A 19,502-nucleotide genomic window follows, 5' to 3' on the forward strand; every position below is an offset into this window, starting at 1 on the left:
TTTCCACCTATCTCCGAAACTGTCTGATCGGTACTTTCATATTCATCAAATGACTGGTTTGTCAACCCACTTTTTGGAAAGCACAGTCTCTGTGGAACCATAGGCTAACAGCCACACTAGATCTGCTTTTGCCATTTCAAAGACGTCCCGCCTGGCTCTGGGCTGCTTTAGGGGTGATGGTTGCTGTTTCCCAAGCATACAAGATGGATGAAGAGCCTGCTAAAGGCCTGGGAGTGAAGAGAGAGCCATGCCTGGGGTGGAGACAGCCCTGCCAGTGTTTAATCCTTGGGCCAGCCCTGTAGGACTCTCCTGAGAGAGAGTTTCCTTTTCTAAATGCAGGGCAAGGGCTGGGGAGATGGCATGGTCAGTTAGTAAAGTGCTTGCCATACAAGCATGAGGATCTGAGTTCCATCCCCTAGAACTCATTTTTTTAAAAAATGCACAACAGTACACACTTGTATTCCCAGCACTGAGGAGACAGAGACAAGAGGATCCCTGGGGCTCTCTAGTCAGCCATTCTAGCCAATCGGTGAGCTCCAAGTTCAGTGAGAAACGCTGTCCCTCAAGATAAGATGGAGAGCAAAGGAGAAAGACGCCCAGTGTCGACCTCTGGCCTCCACATGCACCCACGTACATGAGCATCTGCATACACATGGGTACATACATGTACATACACACACATAAGACAATGTATCCTTCCACTCTATTGGCCTCACCCAAGGCTAGAAAGCTTTTACTCAGTTTGACGTTGACCCAGAAGCGAGCTTGTCCCTTCCCTGGACTTCTCAGTTCTGTCATCATCTATAAACCTGAAGGAGGCAAGGGGATGAAGGGGTCCTTCCCACCGTGCCCCGGATTGTACCAACCACCCAAGGAGAAGCTGGGAGGCGGTGGCTTCAAGCGTCTGCATCCTTCCCTGGCTCCCACATGTCCCTGCATCTCAGTTGCTGCCACAGGGGGCTGGTGCACCCATCCAAGACCCTGAGCCCTGTTCATCATAAGAAGTCCAACTTCGGTCTGGCTCTCCCCTCTCTGTCCCCACATGCTGTGTCTGGCATCAGTGTCCATACCTCTCATGACAAGTGAAAAGGAAGAAGTCAGAACTGCACCTCAAGCAAGAAAACACCAGGGAAATAAGACTGAGTCTGTGGAGGAGCTGGCTTCCTGAAACCAGCATGCCTTCATCTCCCAGGCAGGGTGGGGTTTGGGAAAAGGAGGGTGGCTGTAACATGGGCTGCCTGCACAGATGGAACCAGGAACCAGGTCTCTGCACGATGCTGGCCTCTCCAGGTCAAAAATAGGCAAGAGGAGGTCCAGCAAGCATGTTCAAAGCAGGGCCTAAGCCAGGCTTGTCTGAGAGAGCCTCTGCGTACCTCTTTCTGAGTTCTCTCATAAATCTGCATTCAAGCTTATTAGCTTGAAACCCCCTGAGACACCCCCCCACCCCAGTGGGGTATGGACAGCTCTCAGGATAAAATAAAGCAACAAGTACATAGGTTTTCCAGAGGTGCCTGGCCAGCATGTTTGACAAGATGGAGTGTGTCCTGCAGAGCCTTTTGGAAAGGGACTGGCGGCTGGTGTGGAGCAGAGTGGGAGGGCGGGGCCCAGAACTTTCCTGTGGCGCCTATACATCTCAGAGAACACACATAGAGCTATGACGCTCTTAGACATGGGAAACTGAGCTTCCTTCCATTTACATATCCCTGGAATGCAAGATGCCCCCGGTCCAGTTTCTGACTAAGTATGTGAATACTAACTTGTATGAGTTCACCATAATTTATCACTATTTGAAAGGGTAGATCTCCTGTCAAGCCCTGTGTGAAAGCGCCAAATTATTTGTTTGTTTATGTTTCCTGTCTCTGAGGATGGCCTTGAAATCACAGTGTTGCCAAAGTTGACCTTGAACTTCTGATCCTCCTGCCTCAGCCTCCTGAGTGCTGGAATTATAGGTATGGGACAGAACAACCAAGAACAGAACAAGTTTAAATGATGTCCATCTAGAAGACACGGTGTCCCTGTCCTACCAGCATGTATTCATCGGGGCAAAAGACATCAGTTTTGGTACTATGGAATGGTCACTCCTGGCAAAGGCTACCCTAGAGCAACATCCTAATTTCTAAGATGGGGAAACAGACACAAAGACACCGGGTGGTGTCCTCACGGCCACACAGATTGGGAAACTGACTACAGTCCGGGAGAGATGAAGACAGAAGTGTGGCGGCAGGGAAGAAACTGCCCAGCAGGTTGCTGGGCTGGGCTGGGCTGCCCAGAGAGGAGTGTCCCCTTACAAGTACAAAGTTAGCTGGGCATCTGTAAATGATCATTCAAAACTTCACTTCTAGCAGCCCCAATTGCCAGTTCCAACAATGGGCTCTATGCAAGGTACACGTATACCAGCAGTGGGATTCTTTTTTAAAACTTTAAAGTAGGGGGAAGGGACTGGAGAGATAGCTCAGTGGTTAAGAACACTGGCTACTCTTCCAGAAGAGCCTGGTTCAGTTCTCAGCACCCATATTGACGGCTAACAACTCTCTTTCACTCCACTTCCAGGGGATCCAACGCCCTCTTCTGGCCTCCAATGTCATTGCACAACACAAGTGCACTTACATATATGCAGGCAAAACACTCATACACATAAAATAAAAATAAATGAAAAAAATTTAAACATTGCTGTTGTGTGAGGTGGGGGGGAGGGCACAACACACTACACATGTACCACGGCATGAGGGTGGAAGTCAGAGAACAACTTTGGGAATCAATTCTCTCCTTGCATCACATGGGTCCTGGGAAGTGAACTGAGCCATCAGTCTTGTAGCAGGTGCCTTTACCCCCTGAGCCATCTCCCAGGCACTTGTGGGGATGGGATTCTTACTGGAAATGTGAGTCCACAAGGGACTCACTGCAGGAAAGGTCAGTGCCTGTCTAGGAGGGTGCTGTGTTAAAGTTGAGCTAAGTGGGTCGTGGCTCTGAGGTGAGGAGATGACCCAGTGTGGGATTAGCACAGGGCGTGTGTGGCTCCTGTCTTAAGAAGGGCGGCGGGGCAGAGGAGGTTTCAAATCTGTTGTTAACTTGCATTGCCTCACTAAATTACTGGGTGATGCCTCCCAAACTCTTACCTCCCAATGCTCATTTCCCCCAGGAAAAATGAGAATAAAGAGCGTGGAAGGTGTGGGTGTTCTGTGGTGAGGACCTGAGGAGAGCTCAGTAATTATGTAATCCAGACGTTTAAGTTTCAGAGGAGGAAACTGAAGCCCCCAAAAGACAAGTGGGTGGTCTCAAGGCTCCTTGGCCAGTAACACAGCAGAACAAAGTGAGCCAGGAAAGGCCAGTTTTTACAAAATGCTTTCCAGCACTTAGGCTGAAAAACTTGGAACCAAACTTCTGAGCGATTTCTGTCGCTGCGTATAGGTTCTGACTGGCTGTCACCCTGGCTCCCTGGGTTGAAGACACTCTGGGCAACGGTAGTATTTCACGGGCTCTTTTGGGCTCTTTTGGATCTGAGTCCACAGAGTTTGCCAAGCAGAACGGAGCCTCTGCAAGCAGTGCTTCTTGTCCTCCCTGGAGATCTGTCTCTTTTGCCAAGGCTGGTCCAGAAACATGCTGACTTTCATCAGCCAAATTTATGGCTTCACAGGCCACAAAGGCAGGCGTGGCGAGGTGTGGAAAGAGCAAGAGGCTTTGGAGTGAGCTGGGTCTAGGTCGAGGACTAATTCTTTCAACGTTGATTCAGCAAATATTTATTTAGAGCTTCTTATGTGGCAAACCCTGGGTTGTGTGACCGAGGGTGGGTCACTAAACTTCCCTAAGCCTCCGTTTCCTCTTCTGTTAAATGAAGACACTAAACCCTTCCTTTTAGTATCATTCTGAGGAGCAGAAACACAATCCGAAAATCCTTAAAAATATGTGTGCGCAATGCATTATTTATCGCTTGCTTCATAGAATCCTAGGATAGTTCCAAGTGAAAAGAACTTAATATATTCTCCAGTTCCCTGTTCCAGGTCATAAAGGAGGGGTTGGGCCGAGGGTAGAGGGGCTTGCCAAGGTCCCTCACCAGCATGCCTCACCCATGTTCAGAATCTGGATCCTCCCACCCCACACTACCTTGTAGGTCATCTAGGCAAAGTGGCAGGTTGACAGCCACCTACAGGATGTGGCTGAAGGTAAAGGGATGAGCACTCCTAGGAAATGCTGTTCTCAAGGTCCTGGCTAAAAGGAGGGAAGACTAGGGATGTCTGCAAGCTGCTACAGCCCCCTGCTGGTGAGAAAGGAGATGGGACCCCAGAAATAAAGGCAGGCCAGAAGACAGCCAGAACTTTCCAGATCAGAAAGGAAAGTAACGTGGAGCTCTGAAGAAGAGGGAGTAATGAGGGAGCACAGGTGTGTTATTTTTTAATTACCTTTTATTTATTGTGTGTGTACTCATTTGCTTGTGAAGGTCAGAGGACAACTTTCAAGAGTTGGTTCTCTCCCTCCACCATGTGGGTTCAAGGGATCAAACTCAGGTCATCAGGCTTGGTAGCAGGTGCATTTACCCACTGCTAAGCCAGTTTGCCGGGCCCCAGAGTATTTATAAGACACGGAGTAAGGAACTTTTAAGGGAGAGGATTCATCACAAACCTAACTGCAAATTTATTAAACACTTGTTTTCCCCACGTGTAATTTGAAGAAAATCATATAAAAAGTCCCTCTCATGTTAATGGATCAATGTGGGGATGATTTGAACTTCTATTACACATACATAGGATTTGGAGGACTTTGTATTTTTTTAATATTTAATTTATTATTTTTATTTTATGTGTACAAGTACATTGCCTACATGTATGTGAGTACACCCGTGTCGTGCAATGCCGTGGAGGTCAGAAGAGGGCTTCGGATTCCCCTGGAACTGGAGTTACAGAGAGTTGTTAGCCACCATGTAGGTGCTGGGAACCGAACCCAGGTCCTCTGCAAGAGCAGCCAATGCTCTTAACTGCTGAGTCATCTTTCCAGCCACTCAAAGTATATTTTTAAAAATAGTTTTTGTTATGCGGTGTGGAAGCACATTCCCAAAATCCCAGTACACAGGTGGCAAAGGCAGCAGGACCCCAAGGTCAAGGCCAGCCTAGGCTACACAGTAAGATACCTCAACAAAAAGCTGAGAAACCATTTTTAATGATTAAGTTCAATATATTAGACATCATAAATCCAGACGTGGGTATTTCCCCCTTGGTTTTGTTCCCCAAGCGCATAGTATGTGCAAAGCCTGGGTTGAGCCCCTAACACTGCAAATAAATCCATCAGTCAATCTCAGGTTGGCTCTTACCATCTTGACATGGGGTGGCTTCTTGGGTCACACTGCCCCCTGCTGTTCCTAGAGAGACACAACAGCTAAAATCCAAGCAAAAAACTTTTGAGGCCATGTCATTACCTTTTTGTGATAAAATCTCTTGGCTTGGCTGTTAAATCCCTTTTTTTCTGATTCTGGGATAACTGAAGTTCTTAATGTAAAAGGAATAGAATATTGTGTTGGATATGCAGCAGTAAAACCTGAACAAGAAAAATAACACAGCCATCAGTACCACATTGCCAATGTCTCACTCTAAAGCAACCACTAAGAAAACACTGCAGGGACTTAGGCTAAGCTGTGGATGTAGCTCAGTCAGTAAAGTGCTTTCCTAGCATGCATGAAGTCCTGGGTTCCATCCCAGCACCACGTAAAACCAGATGTGGTGGTGCACACCTGTAATCCTAGCACTCAGTAGGTGGAGGCAGAAGGAGTAGAAATTCAAAGGCATCCTTGGCTACATACATCTTTGGAGGCCAGCCTGGGATATGTGAGACCCTGTCTCAATCAATCAATCAATCAGTCAATCAATTAATAAATAAATATCCTAATAATCTAATAAAAAAAGATAAAATGGAGGCAATAAAAATGCTCAATACGAGCCAGGCGTGGTGGCACACACCTTTAGTCCCAGCACTCAGGAGGCAGAGGGAGGCAGCTCTCTGAGATTTAGTCCAGCCTAAGCTACATAGTGAGTTCCAGATCAACTGAGGCTACAGGGAGACCCTATCTCAAAAAAACAAACAAACAACAAAATTCAATACAGGCAGTCCTAGGATCACCATGAGGTTTGCCTTGCCCACTTCTGGGACTCAGAAAGGTGCAATTTTTCCTTTCTCTTTTCCTCTCTCTCTTACTTTAGATGCTGGCCAGATGTACACTTCTTCTGGTACTTTGGGCTTTCTTACTCTTTCTCTAAAGTCCCCCTCCCACCATGTGGCTAGCCTCCCTCCTGGCCAGCCTTTCTTCTTTCTCTTCTCAGTTCACCTCCTCCAGGCAGCTGCTGAGATTTACAGCTTGCCTGCTCTGGTTTTTTTCTTTTAAAGTCTTAAAAAAAAAAAGACCTCTCTGAATTTAAAAAACTTAATACAGCCAGGCATGGTGGCGTACGCCTTTAGTCCCAGAAATCTGGAGGCACAGGCAGGCAGATCTCTGCAAGTTCAAGGCCAGCCTGGTCTACATAGTGAATTCCAGGATAGCTGGGGCTACAGGAGATTCTGACTCAAAAAGACAAAAAAAAAAAAAAACAGAATAAAATAAAACTTAATACAGGGTTGGAGATATTGGTCAGGCGGTAAGGTCACTTGCTGCCAAATCTGACCTAAGTTTCATCCCCAGGACCCACATGATAGAAAGAGATCAACTCTCGCAAGTTGCACTCTGATCTCCACGCTCATGCCACCACATATGCACATAAAATAAATAAGTGCATACATAAATAAATAAATAATAAATACATGTTATTTTAAAAGTTTAAGGGCTGTAGAAATGACTCAGCAGTTAAGAGCACCAGCTGCTCTTGCGGAGAACCTATGTTCAGTTCCCAGCACCCACAGGCAAGCTACAACTATCTGCAACTCCTGTTCCATGGGACCTGACACCCTCCTCTGGCCTCCACTCATACTGCACACACAGGTGCACTTACATACATGCAGGCAAAACACTCATATACATAAAAATGAAAGTAAATTATTTTAAAAACAAATTTTAAATATTCAAAGCAAAAGACAGAACAAATAAAGAGTGAACAGGCGGGGCAGATAGAAAGTGAATCACAAAATGACAGACTTACTCGGGCGTTGTAGCACATGCCTGTGATCCCAGCACTCAGGAGGTAGAGATAGGTGGATCTCTGTGAGTTCAAGGCCAGCCTGGTCTACATAGTGAGTTCCAGGCCATCTGTCTCAAAAAGACCATAAAAAAAAAACACACACAGACTTACACTTTCATAGCAATAGCCATGTTAAATATTAAGTAGTCTATCATTCCAAATAAAACATAGAGGGTTTTTTTTTTAAGACAGATTGGAAAAGAAAAAAAGACCCAACTATGTGCTACCTGCAAGAAACACACTTTAAATGTAAACCCAGAAATCAGTTTAAAAGAGTAAGGACTTGCAATCAGAGCTTAGTTGAGCTTTTGGAAAAAAAGTGAAATCTCTTGCACATTTAAAATTGAAGACTATGATTCTTGCCAGACATAAAAATAACATCTCTTCTTATACTTTCTTCCCACTCTATCTATGTCTATCAACACTTTAGGGGCAGCAGGGCCTAAGGCAATCCACCTGAGCACTAAGGGTGGTCTTGGGGATTTAACTCAGGATTTACTCTATTCCTACCAATTGTGCTCTGTTGTACTAAAGTGGGATGTGTCGGGAGCTCCCTCCTCCCCACACAGATACGTGTGATGTAAATTCACTAGACCTTTCTGTAGTTTGTTGCTACGTCTGGAATGCTTGCTGGAGTCATCATCTCTTGGTGTAAAGTTGTCCATGTTAACAAAGTTCTGGGATATGTTCCATTTGTTTGAAGAAAACTTCTGCCCCACGTTCTGCTAAATACCTGAAATAATAAGACAGAGTGTTTGTGAGGACTGTTTCACACTGTGGTTAAGTTCTGTGCTGACAGCATGTTAGGTTGAGAGGTCTTGTGGGGTACAGGCTGAGATTCACCAAATTCTGTGTGTTCCCAGGTTCCAAGCACACAGTGCTGGCCACAGTAGGAACTTGGCACATGTTTTTCTGTGCATACATAACTACTGAGACTTTGAATCTTATTTTCATTACAAATTTAGCTTGGCTAAGGTATAAATTACAGATAATAAAATTCATCAGTGGCAAATGAATGATTCTAAGTTTTGGCAATGTTTTCAGTTGTGTTCTATAGAACCACGGTTAACATATTAAAGCTATCCATCGCCCCCAAAGTTCAAAGTCATTACCCTCTGAACCTGGTGTCTGTCAACCGCTGGGTTTTCTCTCACAATAGCTGCCGTGCTACAATGCCACACAAGTGCTACCAGCAGCAGATCAAGTTCTACCAAAGCGCTCTTCTGAAATTTTGGTTGGGATTATATTGAATCTATAAAGCAATTTAATGAGAACGCGTTAACTTTGTTGAGTATTGTGATCCATTAATAGAGTATATCTCCCCATTTATTTAAATTTCTCAACAGTATTTTATGCTGATCCATATTACAGATATTGCATGTATTTTCTTTTTAAATTTTATTTTTATGTCTATGAGTTTTTACCTGCATTTAATGTGCACCATGTACATGCCTGGTGCCCACAGAAGCCAGAAGAGGGCACTGGACTCCTGGAGCTGGAGTTACAGAAGATTGTGAGCCACCATGTGAGTGCTGGGAACTGAACCTGTGTCTTCTACAAGAATAGTAAGCACTCTTAGCCACATAGCCATCTCTCCAGCCCCATATTCTTTTTTTAAAAGCCTCTCTCTCTCTCTCTCTCTCTCTCTCTCTCTCTCTCTCTCTCTCTCTCTCTCTGTAAGGTGGAGGACACCTTGGGTATTAGTTCTCACCTTTCATCTTATTTGCTGTGATCTGCTTTCTGTGAGTTTTAAGGATCTGAACTCAGGTCTCTACGAAAACTTCACCCACTAAGCCATCTCTCCAGCCCAATACAGATTTCCTTAAATGGAATCTTAGGGGGTTAAAACTTGTATTTCATGAAAATGGAATTTTTAAAAAGTCTTAGCAATGAGATCCTATCTCAAACAAAAAAATCAAGAACAAATCTTTTTGTTTCGTTTTGTTTTGTTTTGTTGGCTTTGTGGTGCTGGGGATCAAAGTGAGGACCTTGCACGATGCTAGACGGCCATTTACCACTGAGCTGCGTCCCTAGCCCTCCAAAATTTCTACTTTCTTCATTTCTGGTATGCAGAAATAAAAGTGATTTGTGTATATTGACGTTGTATCCTCCAGCCTTTCTACCCTCATTTTTTAAGTTCTAATAACTTTTTTTTTTTTTTGGTCTTTTTGAGACAGGATCTTCCTGTAGCCCCAGCTGTCCTGGAACTCACTATGTAGACCAGGCTGGCCTTGAACTCAGAGAGATCCACCTGCCTCTGCCTCCCGAGTGCTGGGATCAAAGGTGTGCTCCACCACGCAAGTTCTAATAACCTTTTTGAAGATCAAGAATTTTGTTCTGTAACATCTGTATGTAAATAAAGGGTTTTATCTCCTCCTCTTCTACCTGTGTAGCTGTTACTTCTTTTTCTTATAACGTTGCAATGATTAGGCATTCAAAGCCATACTGAATGTGTGATAATTGGTATCTTTTTTGCTGCTGGCTTGAGGGGGGATGGATTCAGTCTTTCCACATTAAATAAGATGTTCGTTATAAGGGATTTTGTTGGTGGTTTTGTTTTCATTGTTTGTGGAGGTGTTTTTTGTTTTTATGTTTTTGTGTGTATGAGTGTATTGCCTTGCATGTATGTAAGTGCACTTGTGTCATGCCATACCCACTAAGGCCAGAAGAGGAAGTCAAATCCCCTGGAACTGGAGTTATGGATGGTTGTTTGCCACCATGTGGGTGCTGGGAACCAAACCCGGGTCCTTTTTAAGAGCAGCCAGTGCTCTTAACTACTGAGTCATCTCTCCAGCTCCTGCTTTTTGTTTTTTTGAGACAGGGTCTCCCTATAGCCCCAGCCAGCCTAGAATTCACTATGTAGACCAGGCTGGCTTCAATATCACAGAGATCTGCCTTCCTCTGCCTCCCAAGTGTTGCAATTAAAGGCATGTGCCACCACACCTAGCAGCTATTTGGTTTTTGTTTTGTTTCTATTTTTTTAATATTTTATTTATTTTTGTTTTATGTGTACAAGTATATTGCCTGCATGTATGTGAGTGCACCCGTGTCGTGCAATGCCTCAGAGGTCAGAAGTGGGCTTCGGATTCCCCTGGAACTGGAGTTAAGGACAGTTCGTAGCCACCATGTGGGTGCTGGGAATCAAACCCCAGTCCTCTGCAAGAGCAGTCAGTGCTCTGAACCGCTGAGCCAACACTCCAGCCCATTTCTGGTTTTGTTTTTTTTTTTCAATCTATGTAATTGGTTAGTTGGTTTTTGAGACAAGGTTTCTTTCTATATTTCCTTCTATAACCCAGGCTGACCTGGAACCCGCAATCCTCTGGCCTTAGTCTCCCGTGTGCTGAGAATGCAGCCACATGCCACAGATTCTGCTCTCATTGTAAGTTGGTTGGTTGGTTGAGATTTGTTGTTCTTGTTGCTTTGGGTTTTTGAGACAGGGTCTCATTACATAGCACTGGCTGGCCTGGAAGTTCACTATGTAGACCAGGCTGGCCTTAACCTCGTACAGATCCACCTGCCTCTGCCTCCTGAATGCTGAGATTAAAGGCATATGCAACTACACCCAGCCCAGTTTTCTGTCAATTATTTTTACTATCTGTATTTTTTCCTCCCTTCTGTTTTGAACTGTTTGTGTCTTCACATTTAAAAGTGGTTTCTGGCCAGGTTTGGTGCCCCAGTAGGCAGATTTCTGTGTTTGTGGCCAACCTAGTCTACACAGTGAGACCCTGTCTCAAAAAATATATGAATAAATAGGGGCCAGAGAGATGACTCAGCAGTTAGGAGCACCAGCTGCTCTTGCAGAGTACTGGAGTTTGGTTCCCAGCACCCACATCAGGTGGCTAAAAACTGTAACTACAGTTCCAGGGTATTCAGTGCCCTCTTCTGGCCTCCATGAGCATTGCTCGCATAGGTGCACTTACTTACATACAAGCAAAATACTCATACACATTTTTTAAAAAACAAAAAATTAATAAACAAATAAGCTGGGCATGGTGGCACGCTCCTTTCATAGCAGCACTCAGGAGGCAGAGGCAGGCAGATCCCTGTTGAGGCCAGCCTGGTCTACATTGTGAGTTCTGGTCAACCAGCTAGGGCTAAAGGGAGACCCTGTCTCAAAATAAATAAAGTGCTTTCTTTTCTATTTTTTCCTGGACCCTGAACCCAGGACCTTGCTCTGAGCAAATGTCTAGCCTAAAAGTATTTTGCTGTTTTGGTGTTGATCAAACTCAGGTCCTTGAACATACTAAACACATGGTCTACCACAGAGCTACATCTTCATCCCCCGACCTACATACAGAAAAGCATTTCAAAGTAATTCTTGTTTCCTCTGTAAGCCCTGTGTCTTTTTTCTTTTTAATCCATCTACTTTTTGTTTTGTTTCATTTCGTTTTGCTTTATTTTGTTTTAGAGACAAGATGTAGCCCAGGCTGGCCTTGAACTTACAGATCCTCCTGCCTCAATCTCCTGAGTGCTAGGATTTTGAGTGTGTGTCACCACACCCAGCTCCCACCTACTTTTAAGCCTTTTCTGTTACCATTTATACTCAGCAATTTGATTTTTCTCTCATATTTATTTTGTGACACACATATAACATAAAAATTACCATCTTAACCATTTCTGTGTTTTAGATATTTTATTTAATTATTTTAGCTGTACAATACCTTAACCTTTCTAGGTATGCATATCAGTGGATTCTGTGCATCCATGACACTGTGAAGCTGTCACCATCATCTACCCCTATAGATCTTTTCATCTTTCAAAACTGAAATCCCGTCACCAGCCCCCGCCTTTCTCACGACACATTTCATGACACATCATTTCCTCTGTGTGTCCCCCATTCTTCCATCCCCAGCCACTACCTTTCTATCCTATTTCTGTAGTTCTGACTACTCTACCCCATCATCGATTTGATTGCAATCATGCCTTGGTATCATTTTCTTCAGTATTTTAATGTCTGGGTTTTTCTGGATTTCCTGAATCTGTAGGTTTATGGTTTTCATCAGACTTTGAAAACATTCTGCACCCCCTGTTCAAATCGTTTTTCCTGTTCTCTCACTGTGTCCTGGGGCTACAGTTACATGTACATTAGATCAGCTGGTTGATAGGTGCTTTGTAGGATGCCCCATTTACATGTGGTGGTGGGCTTCTGCCAGGCTGTCAGACAGTGCCTGATTATCACACAGGAAAACCTGGCAGTTTCTGAGCCAGAGGACATGTATCTGTGACAGCCACTTCAAAGATGAGTCAGGAAGAGAGTAGGAAGGCGCCCTGCTGAGAAAAGGAGTCTCTGCATAGAAATGCCAAGCCCCTTGGGCTATCCGGACATGGAGAGACTTCGACCTAACACAGCAGGGGTCCCCAACAAGGTGCTATGAAATTTCCATTCTCAGGGGTTGGAGAGATGGCTCAGCAGTTAAGAGCACTGGCTGCTCTTCCAAAGGACCCAGTTCAATTCCCAGTACCCACATGGTGGCTAACAACCATCCATAACTCCAGTTCCACAGGATTTGACACCCTCTTCTGGCCTCTGAGGGGTTTGCACAACACAGGTACACTTAACATACGTGCAGGCAAAATATTCATGCACATAAAACAAAAATAAAGATTTTTAACGAAATTTCTATTCTCAGGTGCTATATAGTGATGCATTTGCATTTTTCTTGGTCCATTTTTCAGTGATTTGAAGATTCATTTGACCCCTTTCAGCAGTTTTTGTTGGTGGTAGTGGTGGTGGTGGTTTTCATTATATTTTTTAATTTTTATTTATGTATATGAGTGTTTTCCTGCATGTGCCCGTGTTGTGAAAAGCCCACAAAGGCCAGAAGAGAGCATCAGATCCCCTGGAACTGGAGTTACAGATGGTTTTTAGCCACTATGTGGATGCTGGGAACCAAACCCAGGTCCTCTGCAAGACCAGCCAGTGCTCTTAATTGCTGAGGCATCTCTCCAGCCCCAGAACAGCTTTTATCTTCAGAATAATTTTCTCTACCACTAAGGCATGACACTTCTTTTTGTTGTTGTTGTTTTTTTTAAAACAGGGTCTCATGTAGCCCCAGCTGGCCTCAAACTTGCTTATGTAGCTGAGGATGACCTTGAATTTCTGAACTTCCTGTCTCCATCTCCTAAGTGCTGGATTGCAGATGTGAACTACCATGCCTGGTCTCTATGATGCTGGAAAATGAATCTGGGATTTCAAGCATGCTAAGTGAGCATTCTACCAACGGAGCCACAGCCTCAGTCCACAGGCATGACAGTTCTGTGGAGTCCACACAACCCCTCTCTAATACAGTGTCCTTTCCATTCTGGTTTATAAGAACATGAACAATTATCAGTTCTGTGTATACTTAGGAAGTGTTCGACTTCCTGCTTCATGGTGGGTCTTCCCCATATCTTAAGCGTCATCTTGTTTGTGGGCAGATCACTTTCCAGCCAAAGACCCAAGATGTCTCTTCAGATGGCCAACTTTTTCTGTACAATGCTCCTGGTATTCTAGACCATGTTCTGGATTCTCTGGCTTCCCTGGACTCTGATCTCTATGTCCTTATGTTAGGTGGCTTTTAAGAGAGAAACAATTTCAAAAGAAAAGGTTTGCTTTGCCTCACAGCTTCAAGAGTTTTGGTCCATAGTCAAGGGCTGTTGCTCAGGGCCTGTGTCTGCTCTGTACATCATAGTGGGAGCATACAGTAGGAGAGACCTCTTCACTTCCCAGAAGCCAAGAAGTAAGAGAAACACAAAGGGGCTGGGGTCCCAATGTCTTCAAGAGCGCACCCCCAATGGCATAACTTCCTTCCAGGAGGTCCTAGGTTCCACACCTCCCAATCCTACCAAAAGTTGGGACCAAGTTTTCAACAAATAGACCTTTGGGGGCTATCCAAGACCCAAACTCCAGCACTTCCACTTAGAAATCTAGAATTTGTTTTGATTTCCTTCTGCAAAGTGTGGTCTGGACACCATCTCCCTCACTAAGTGGGGGAAACCGTAGACACAACTTCTCTCCCCCCTAGGCATGCATCACGACATTACCTGCTGCCCAACAGCTAAAAAGAGTTGTTTAATATACCTACCTAGGGTCTTTTCTTCATTGTCAATAGCATCAACACAGTTTTATCTACACAGCAGTTACTTTTCTTGTTTTATTACATACATTTTAAAATATTTTATTATTCTTATGTGTATGAATGTATTGCCTGCATGTATATGTAAGTACACTCATGTCATGCAATGCCTATGGACGTCAGAAGAGGGCGTCAGATCCCCTGGAACTGAAATTACAGAAGGCTGTTAGCTGCCATGTGAGTGCTTGGAATCAAATCAGGGTCCTCTGGAAGAGCAGCCAGTGCTCTTAACAGCTGGGCTGCCTCTTCACTCCCACAGCAGTTAATGTTTTATAAGCAGACTTGGGATTCTTTTTTTTTCCCTAAAGAACTTATACCACTTATAAATTCTAATAAATGGAGGACTGAGAAAATAATTTGATATCCTTCCAGATCTTTCTCCTTCACTGTGTTTTCCTTGTTTCCTTCTGTCATCCTCAAAACAGCAATTGATAGACTTTTGTGGCTGGTAATCTATTCTAAAAATTTAATATTTAATAGGATTCTGGGAAACAACCTCCAAGAAATTAAGAGATTCCAAACAACAGAAACAAATCAATGAGCATAGCTCAACCACCACCCCAGTAATGCAACATCTTTTGGAACCTCTGAAAGCAGTATGGCATTGCTGTTTTAGTAAGAACCACTTTCTGCCCCATGCTTAATAAAGCTGGTGCTTAAAATGGCTCTAGTCAGGCTGGGAAGGTGACTTGTTTGGTGGGGTGCTTGCCTAACATGCACAAAGCCTTCGTTTCATCCCCATCAATTGAGCATGGTGGTACATATCTATAATCCCAGGACTCAAGAGGTGGAAGCAGGAGGATCAGAAGTTCAAGATCAACCTTGATTACAGAGTAAGTTAGAGACAAGCCTGGACTATATGGTCCATATATATAATCAGTTTTCTACAATGGTGGGTGATTAGTCTGCTGTAGTGGCTCACGCCTATAATCCCAACACTCGGGAGACAGAGCTGGGAGGATTGCTACAAATTTGAGGCTAGCCTGATCTACATACTGAGTCCCATGCCAGCTTAGGTTTTTGAGACCCTATCTCAAAAACTAAAATAACAACAAAAAGAATGATGGGGTGATCAGAAAAATTTAAGCTTCCCATTATAAGGTAATATGTGCAAATTATCAAATTTTTGGAAAATACAAGAAAAAAAATTATCATACAATCCATTCCCCTGTCACCAAAAGACAACACTGAAGGCCTGTGAAGTCAGTTAAGAGCAGCTGTGGCCAGGTGAACCTTGATCCTTCATGACTGGTGGTCATGACCTACAGCCTAAGTATTCTATAGCCATTTCCTGTGAATTGAAACCTTCCCTCCTGGAGGGAAGGAGGTCGTGAGACCAGGAGGTAAACAACCTTACAAGTCTCTGAAATCTGAAGGTACCAAGATTGTCCCTCTCCCAGGCTGTAGAAACAGTTGCTGAGGAAATGAGGAGGCAGAGCTGCCTAGCTCCTCCAGCTGTGGGGCTGCCTGCAGCTGGTCCGGAGAGCTCCAGGGATGTAGCTTCCTGAGTCGAGTTGAGGTGGACTTTTCCATGATGCAGCTGTTTTTGAGTCATCCCTGTGAAACCCCTCACCCATACTCCTGTAAACAACCCAATGAACTCATTGGTTCATCAAGTTGAACTTGGATGCAATCATTACTTTGGTCTGTTGTTAGTTTCCTATCTGGGGTAAATAGATGTTTGTTCACATCTCCCTGGGAAAAGTGTCACAACACACTAAGAAAGAGCAGTAAAAATAGGTTTTGTAACATTATTCCTATTTTCTTAGTCTCATGTAGCTCAGACTGGCCTGGAAATCGATATGTAACCAAGGATAAGCCTGAACTTCTGAAACCCCTGTCACCACCTCCTGAATGCTGGGATTACAGGTGTGTGCAACATGCCCAATTTATCAACACATATTTAAGCAAATTCCCAGGTGGGTGGGGGCCAGTGCAGCAGTCAAAGGTATATAGTCCTGGATTCAAGATTATGTCCTTAAATATTCTGATTTTGGAGAAATCATTTTAAACTTGGGAGCCTATTTCTTCCTCCATAAATTAGAGATGCTTAAGAGTTCCTTTCTCTCAGGCCGCTTTGTGAGGATTAACTGTTCCAGTGAAGTAGTGAATACCTGCCTTGCAAGAGGCTTTGTATTGGCAGTGGGTTTCCATCTATGCACAGAGATATTGTATTAACAGCTTGAAGTAAAAGCTGTCATTCATTGAGCCCTTAAAGTTCTAAGTCCTTATGTAGAAGGCGCTTTACATGAGCTCCATGCTTATTTACACATGACAAAGCTGAAGCTTAAAGGGAAGGGTTAAGTGACTTGTCCAAGGACACACCCCAAATAAGGTGGACTAGGGGCTCAGCGATAAAGAGCACTGGCTGCTCTTAAAGAGGATTGGCGTTCAATTCCCAGCACCTACGTGGCTCAATCATCTGTAACTTCACTTCCAGGGAATCTGATGCCCTCTTTTGGCCTCTGCAGGCATTGCATAACTTGGGTGCACTTGCATACATGCAGGCAGTACACTCATACACATAAAATAAAATAGATAAAATATTTAAATAATATTAATGATATTTTATGCATTTTTACTATAGTATTATGTGCTTTATACATTTATATAGGGCAAATCAATATGTATGCAACCAGGCATACTGTCATACTATGTGGAATTTGCATAGGTCATTTTGACTATAGACGATTTTTAAATTTTTTTAGAATTTATTTTTCTTTTATGTGTATGAGCATATTGCCTGCATGTATATAAGTGCACCCGTGCCCTGCAATGCCCACAGAGATCAGAAGAGAGTGTTGGATCCCCTGAAACTGGGGTTATGGATGGCCGTCAGCTGCCAAGTGGGTGCTGGGAACCAAACCTGGGTCCTCTGCAAGAGCAGCCAGTACTCTTAACCACTAAGCTATCTCTCCAGCCCTAGGTGGCTTAAAAAAATTTTTTTTCTTTACTATTTTTATTTCATGTGTATGAGCATATTGCCTGCATGTACGTAAGTGCACCTGTGTCATGCAATGCCTGAGGAAGTCAGAAGCAGGTGTCAGATCCTTTAGAACAGGAGTTACCAACAGTTGTTAGCCACCATGGGGGTGCTAGGAACTGAACCCAGGTTCTCTGAAGAGCAGTCAGTGCTCCTAACCCCCTGAACCATCTCTCCACACACACCTTCACACACTGGATTATTTTTATCCATCCAGTCATAATGCTATCAAGCAACTTGGAAGCATTTCACACCTTTCAAAGCTATCTTAGGTAAACCACCCAAAAGGTGTTTTTTTTTTTCAGTGCATCAACATGTGCCTAAGACCGGGAAGAAACTGTAACAGTTGGTTAGTGGTCCCCAGATTGCAGTCTCACCCTTTCTATGGTAAAATGAGGCCCAGAGTAAGGAAAACTTGATGAGGGAGACCCAAAGTGCAGGAAGAATCCAGAATTAGAGCTGGGCTCCTGGTGACCCAACTGTGGCCTAGTACCAGAGCCCCTCAAAGGCTGAAGCAAGGATGGGTCAGATGTGCAGGCCACTCACAGGACTCCATGGGGAGGGCTCGCCCTGGTTATCACCACTTTTCAGGTGGGGACACTGAAGCACCCTGCCACACCGCAGGAAGTGGCACCTTCTAGCCCTCAAGGCACCACCCAGCTGGGTACAGGGATTCCCCCATGCACCCGGAGTCCGGAGGTCCCATGGGCTGCGCGGAGTCCTCCTCATGACCTCAAGGACCGGTCCCCCAAAGTGACCCGGCTCCTACCTCCTCAGTCTGACTTGCTCAGCAGCCCAGTCGCTATGGCAACCACAAGCCTAACGTTCAGGGGTCCCCGAGAACCCAGCCTGCTAATCTAGCCAATGGTGTCCTCTGTTTCTTTTACGTGAAAAGTTGTTGGCCAATCGTCAGAGCGGTTTCAAAATCAGCAGAGAAGCTGTCAGAATTTGGGGTTCGGGTTAATTACACCGGGACCTGTGGCAGAGAACTAACAGGAGTTTATATCGTGGCTCCTTAAAATTCGTGGGAAGGACCAAAAGCCTTGGAATTTTGCTCAGTCAAAAATCCTACCCAAGATAATTTACATCCACCAAAAAAACCCTGCGTGCCAGAGCAGAAAATGTTGATGAGGGCAACTATGGGCAGCCATGCAGTAGGCCCTGCCTTGCATGGTTCACAGTGGCCACAGGGCTCTTGCCACTCCCCTGCTTAAGCCCACCTGGCTCCCTTTAAATGCACCGGGCTAGGCTAACCCTCATCATAGACAGTCTCTGTCTCTGGTCGTTCCTCCCACCGCAGCTCCTGCCGCCCACACCCCAGGAAATCTCGCACTAGCCCAGCTGGTCTTTGGGCAGCTTTATACTGCAACATGCCAGTGCCTCGCTCTCTCAAGCGCTCCCTCCCTCCGAGCCCACCTGGCCGCAGATTTGAGCTCAAAACCGGCCTTCCCCATGGCTGAGGTCTCTCCCCAGGGTCATTTCTTCGTTGGAACGGGTGTGATCTCAAACTTCTCTCCCAGACGTTGTTGCGAGGGCCTGAACAGCGTGCGCAGCAAGTGTGTGCCCGCTGGAAGCCCCAAGCACAAGTTCAGGGTCACAGCTGAACCCTGGGATGATTGACAGCCTCCCAGGACTGCTGGGAGGACAGGGATGCAACAGAGGCAACAGGTGGGACAGGGGTGCGGGAAAGGAGGGTCTCGCGTGGTCCCGAGGACTCATTGGGGCTCTGCTAGGAGCTGGTGCTGAAGGATGTTTGGGATTTGACTACCTGGAGGGAACATCTGTAGCATCATCATCCCGGAGGTGGCTGTGAACACCAGCTCACACAGGGCTCACCTGTTGGGCAGGTGGAAGTGAGCCATCATCACCCAGGGGACCAGGGCAGCCCCCGCCTTTTGCTTTGGCCGCTAGGGCACCCCTCCAGGTGAGCGTCAGGTTGCTCCCGTCCGCTTCAAGCAAGCTTAGCGGCGCAGCCAATAATCTCAGGATGTCCCGCCCAAGCCTCTCCCCGCAGCCACTCGCCTGCGCGGAGTCCCTGCCAGCTCTGGACTGGCAGGCGGCATGACCAATCATGTCGCAACGTTTGAAAGCAAAACACTGCAGCACCCTGGCAGCTCCGAGTTGGGAAGGGATCCGGGAGGCTGTGCCTCCGGGTTGCGCGCAACGCCCCAGTCGCTTCTGGGGAACCTGGCATAGGTGGAGCGCAGAGGAAACAACGCGGGTGAGTTGTGGTTAAGACTGGGGGAAAAG

General features: G+C 45.3%; 1 protein-coding gene across 4 annotated transcripts in view; it reads right to left on the bottom strand.

The window, feature by feature from the left end:
* Positions 1-19,195, bottom strand: part of Stpg1 (sperm tail PG-rich repeat containing 1) — a 55,700-nt gene extending 36,505 nt beyond the window's left edge. For 2 of the 4 annotated variants that reach the window (XM_029553780.1, XM_029553782.1), the window contains exons 1-3: positions 18,669-19,188; positions 7,750-7,887; positions 5,408-5,526 (exon numbers count right to left, since the gene is read on the bottom strand). In XM_029553780.1, coding sequence (XP_029409640.1) covers positions 5,408-5,526; positions 7,750-7,819 — 189 coding nt within the window. In that variant the 5' untranslated portion in view covers positions 7,820-7,887; positions 18,669-19,188. Of the gene's footprint in view, positions 1-5,407; positions 5,527-7,749; positions 7,888-18,668 lie in introns of all 4 variants that reach the window. The other 2 variants (XM_029553779.1, XM_029553781.1) reach the window with 2 other exon arrangements.
* Between the last annotated feature and the right edge of the window lie 307 nt (positions 19,196-19,502).

The sequence above is a fragment of the Nannospalax galili genome, unplaced genomic scaffold (assembly GCF_000622305.1).
Source record: "Nannospalax galili isolate Female #2095 unplaced genomic scaffold, S.galili_v1.0 scaffold184, whole genome shotgun sequence".
Classification (NCBI taxonomy): Eukaryota; Metazoa; Chordata; class Mammalia; order Rodentia; family Spalacidae; genus Nannospalax; species Nannospalax galili.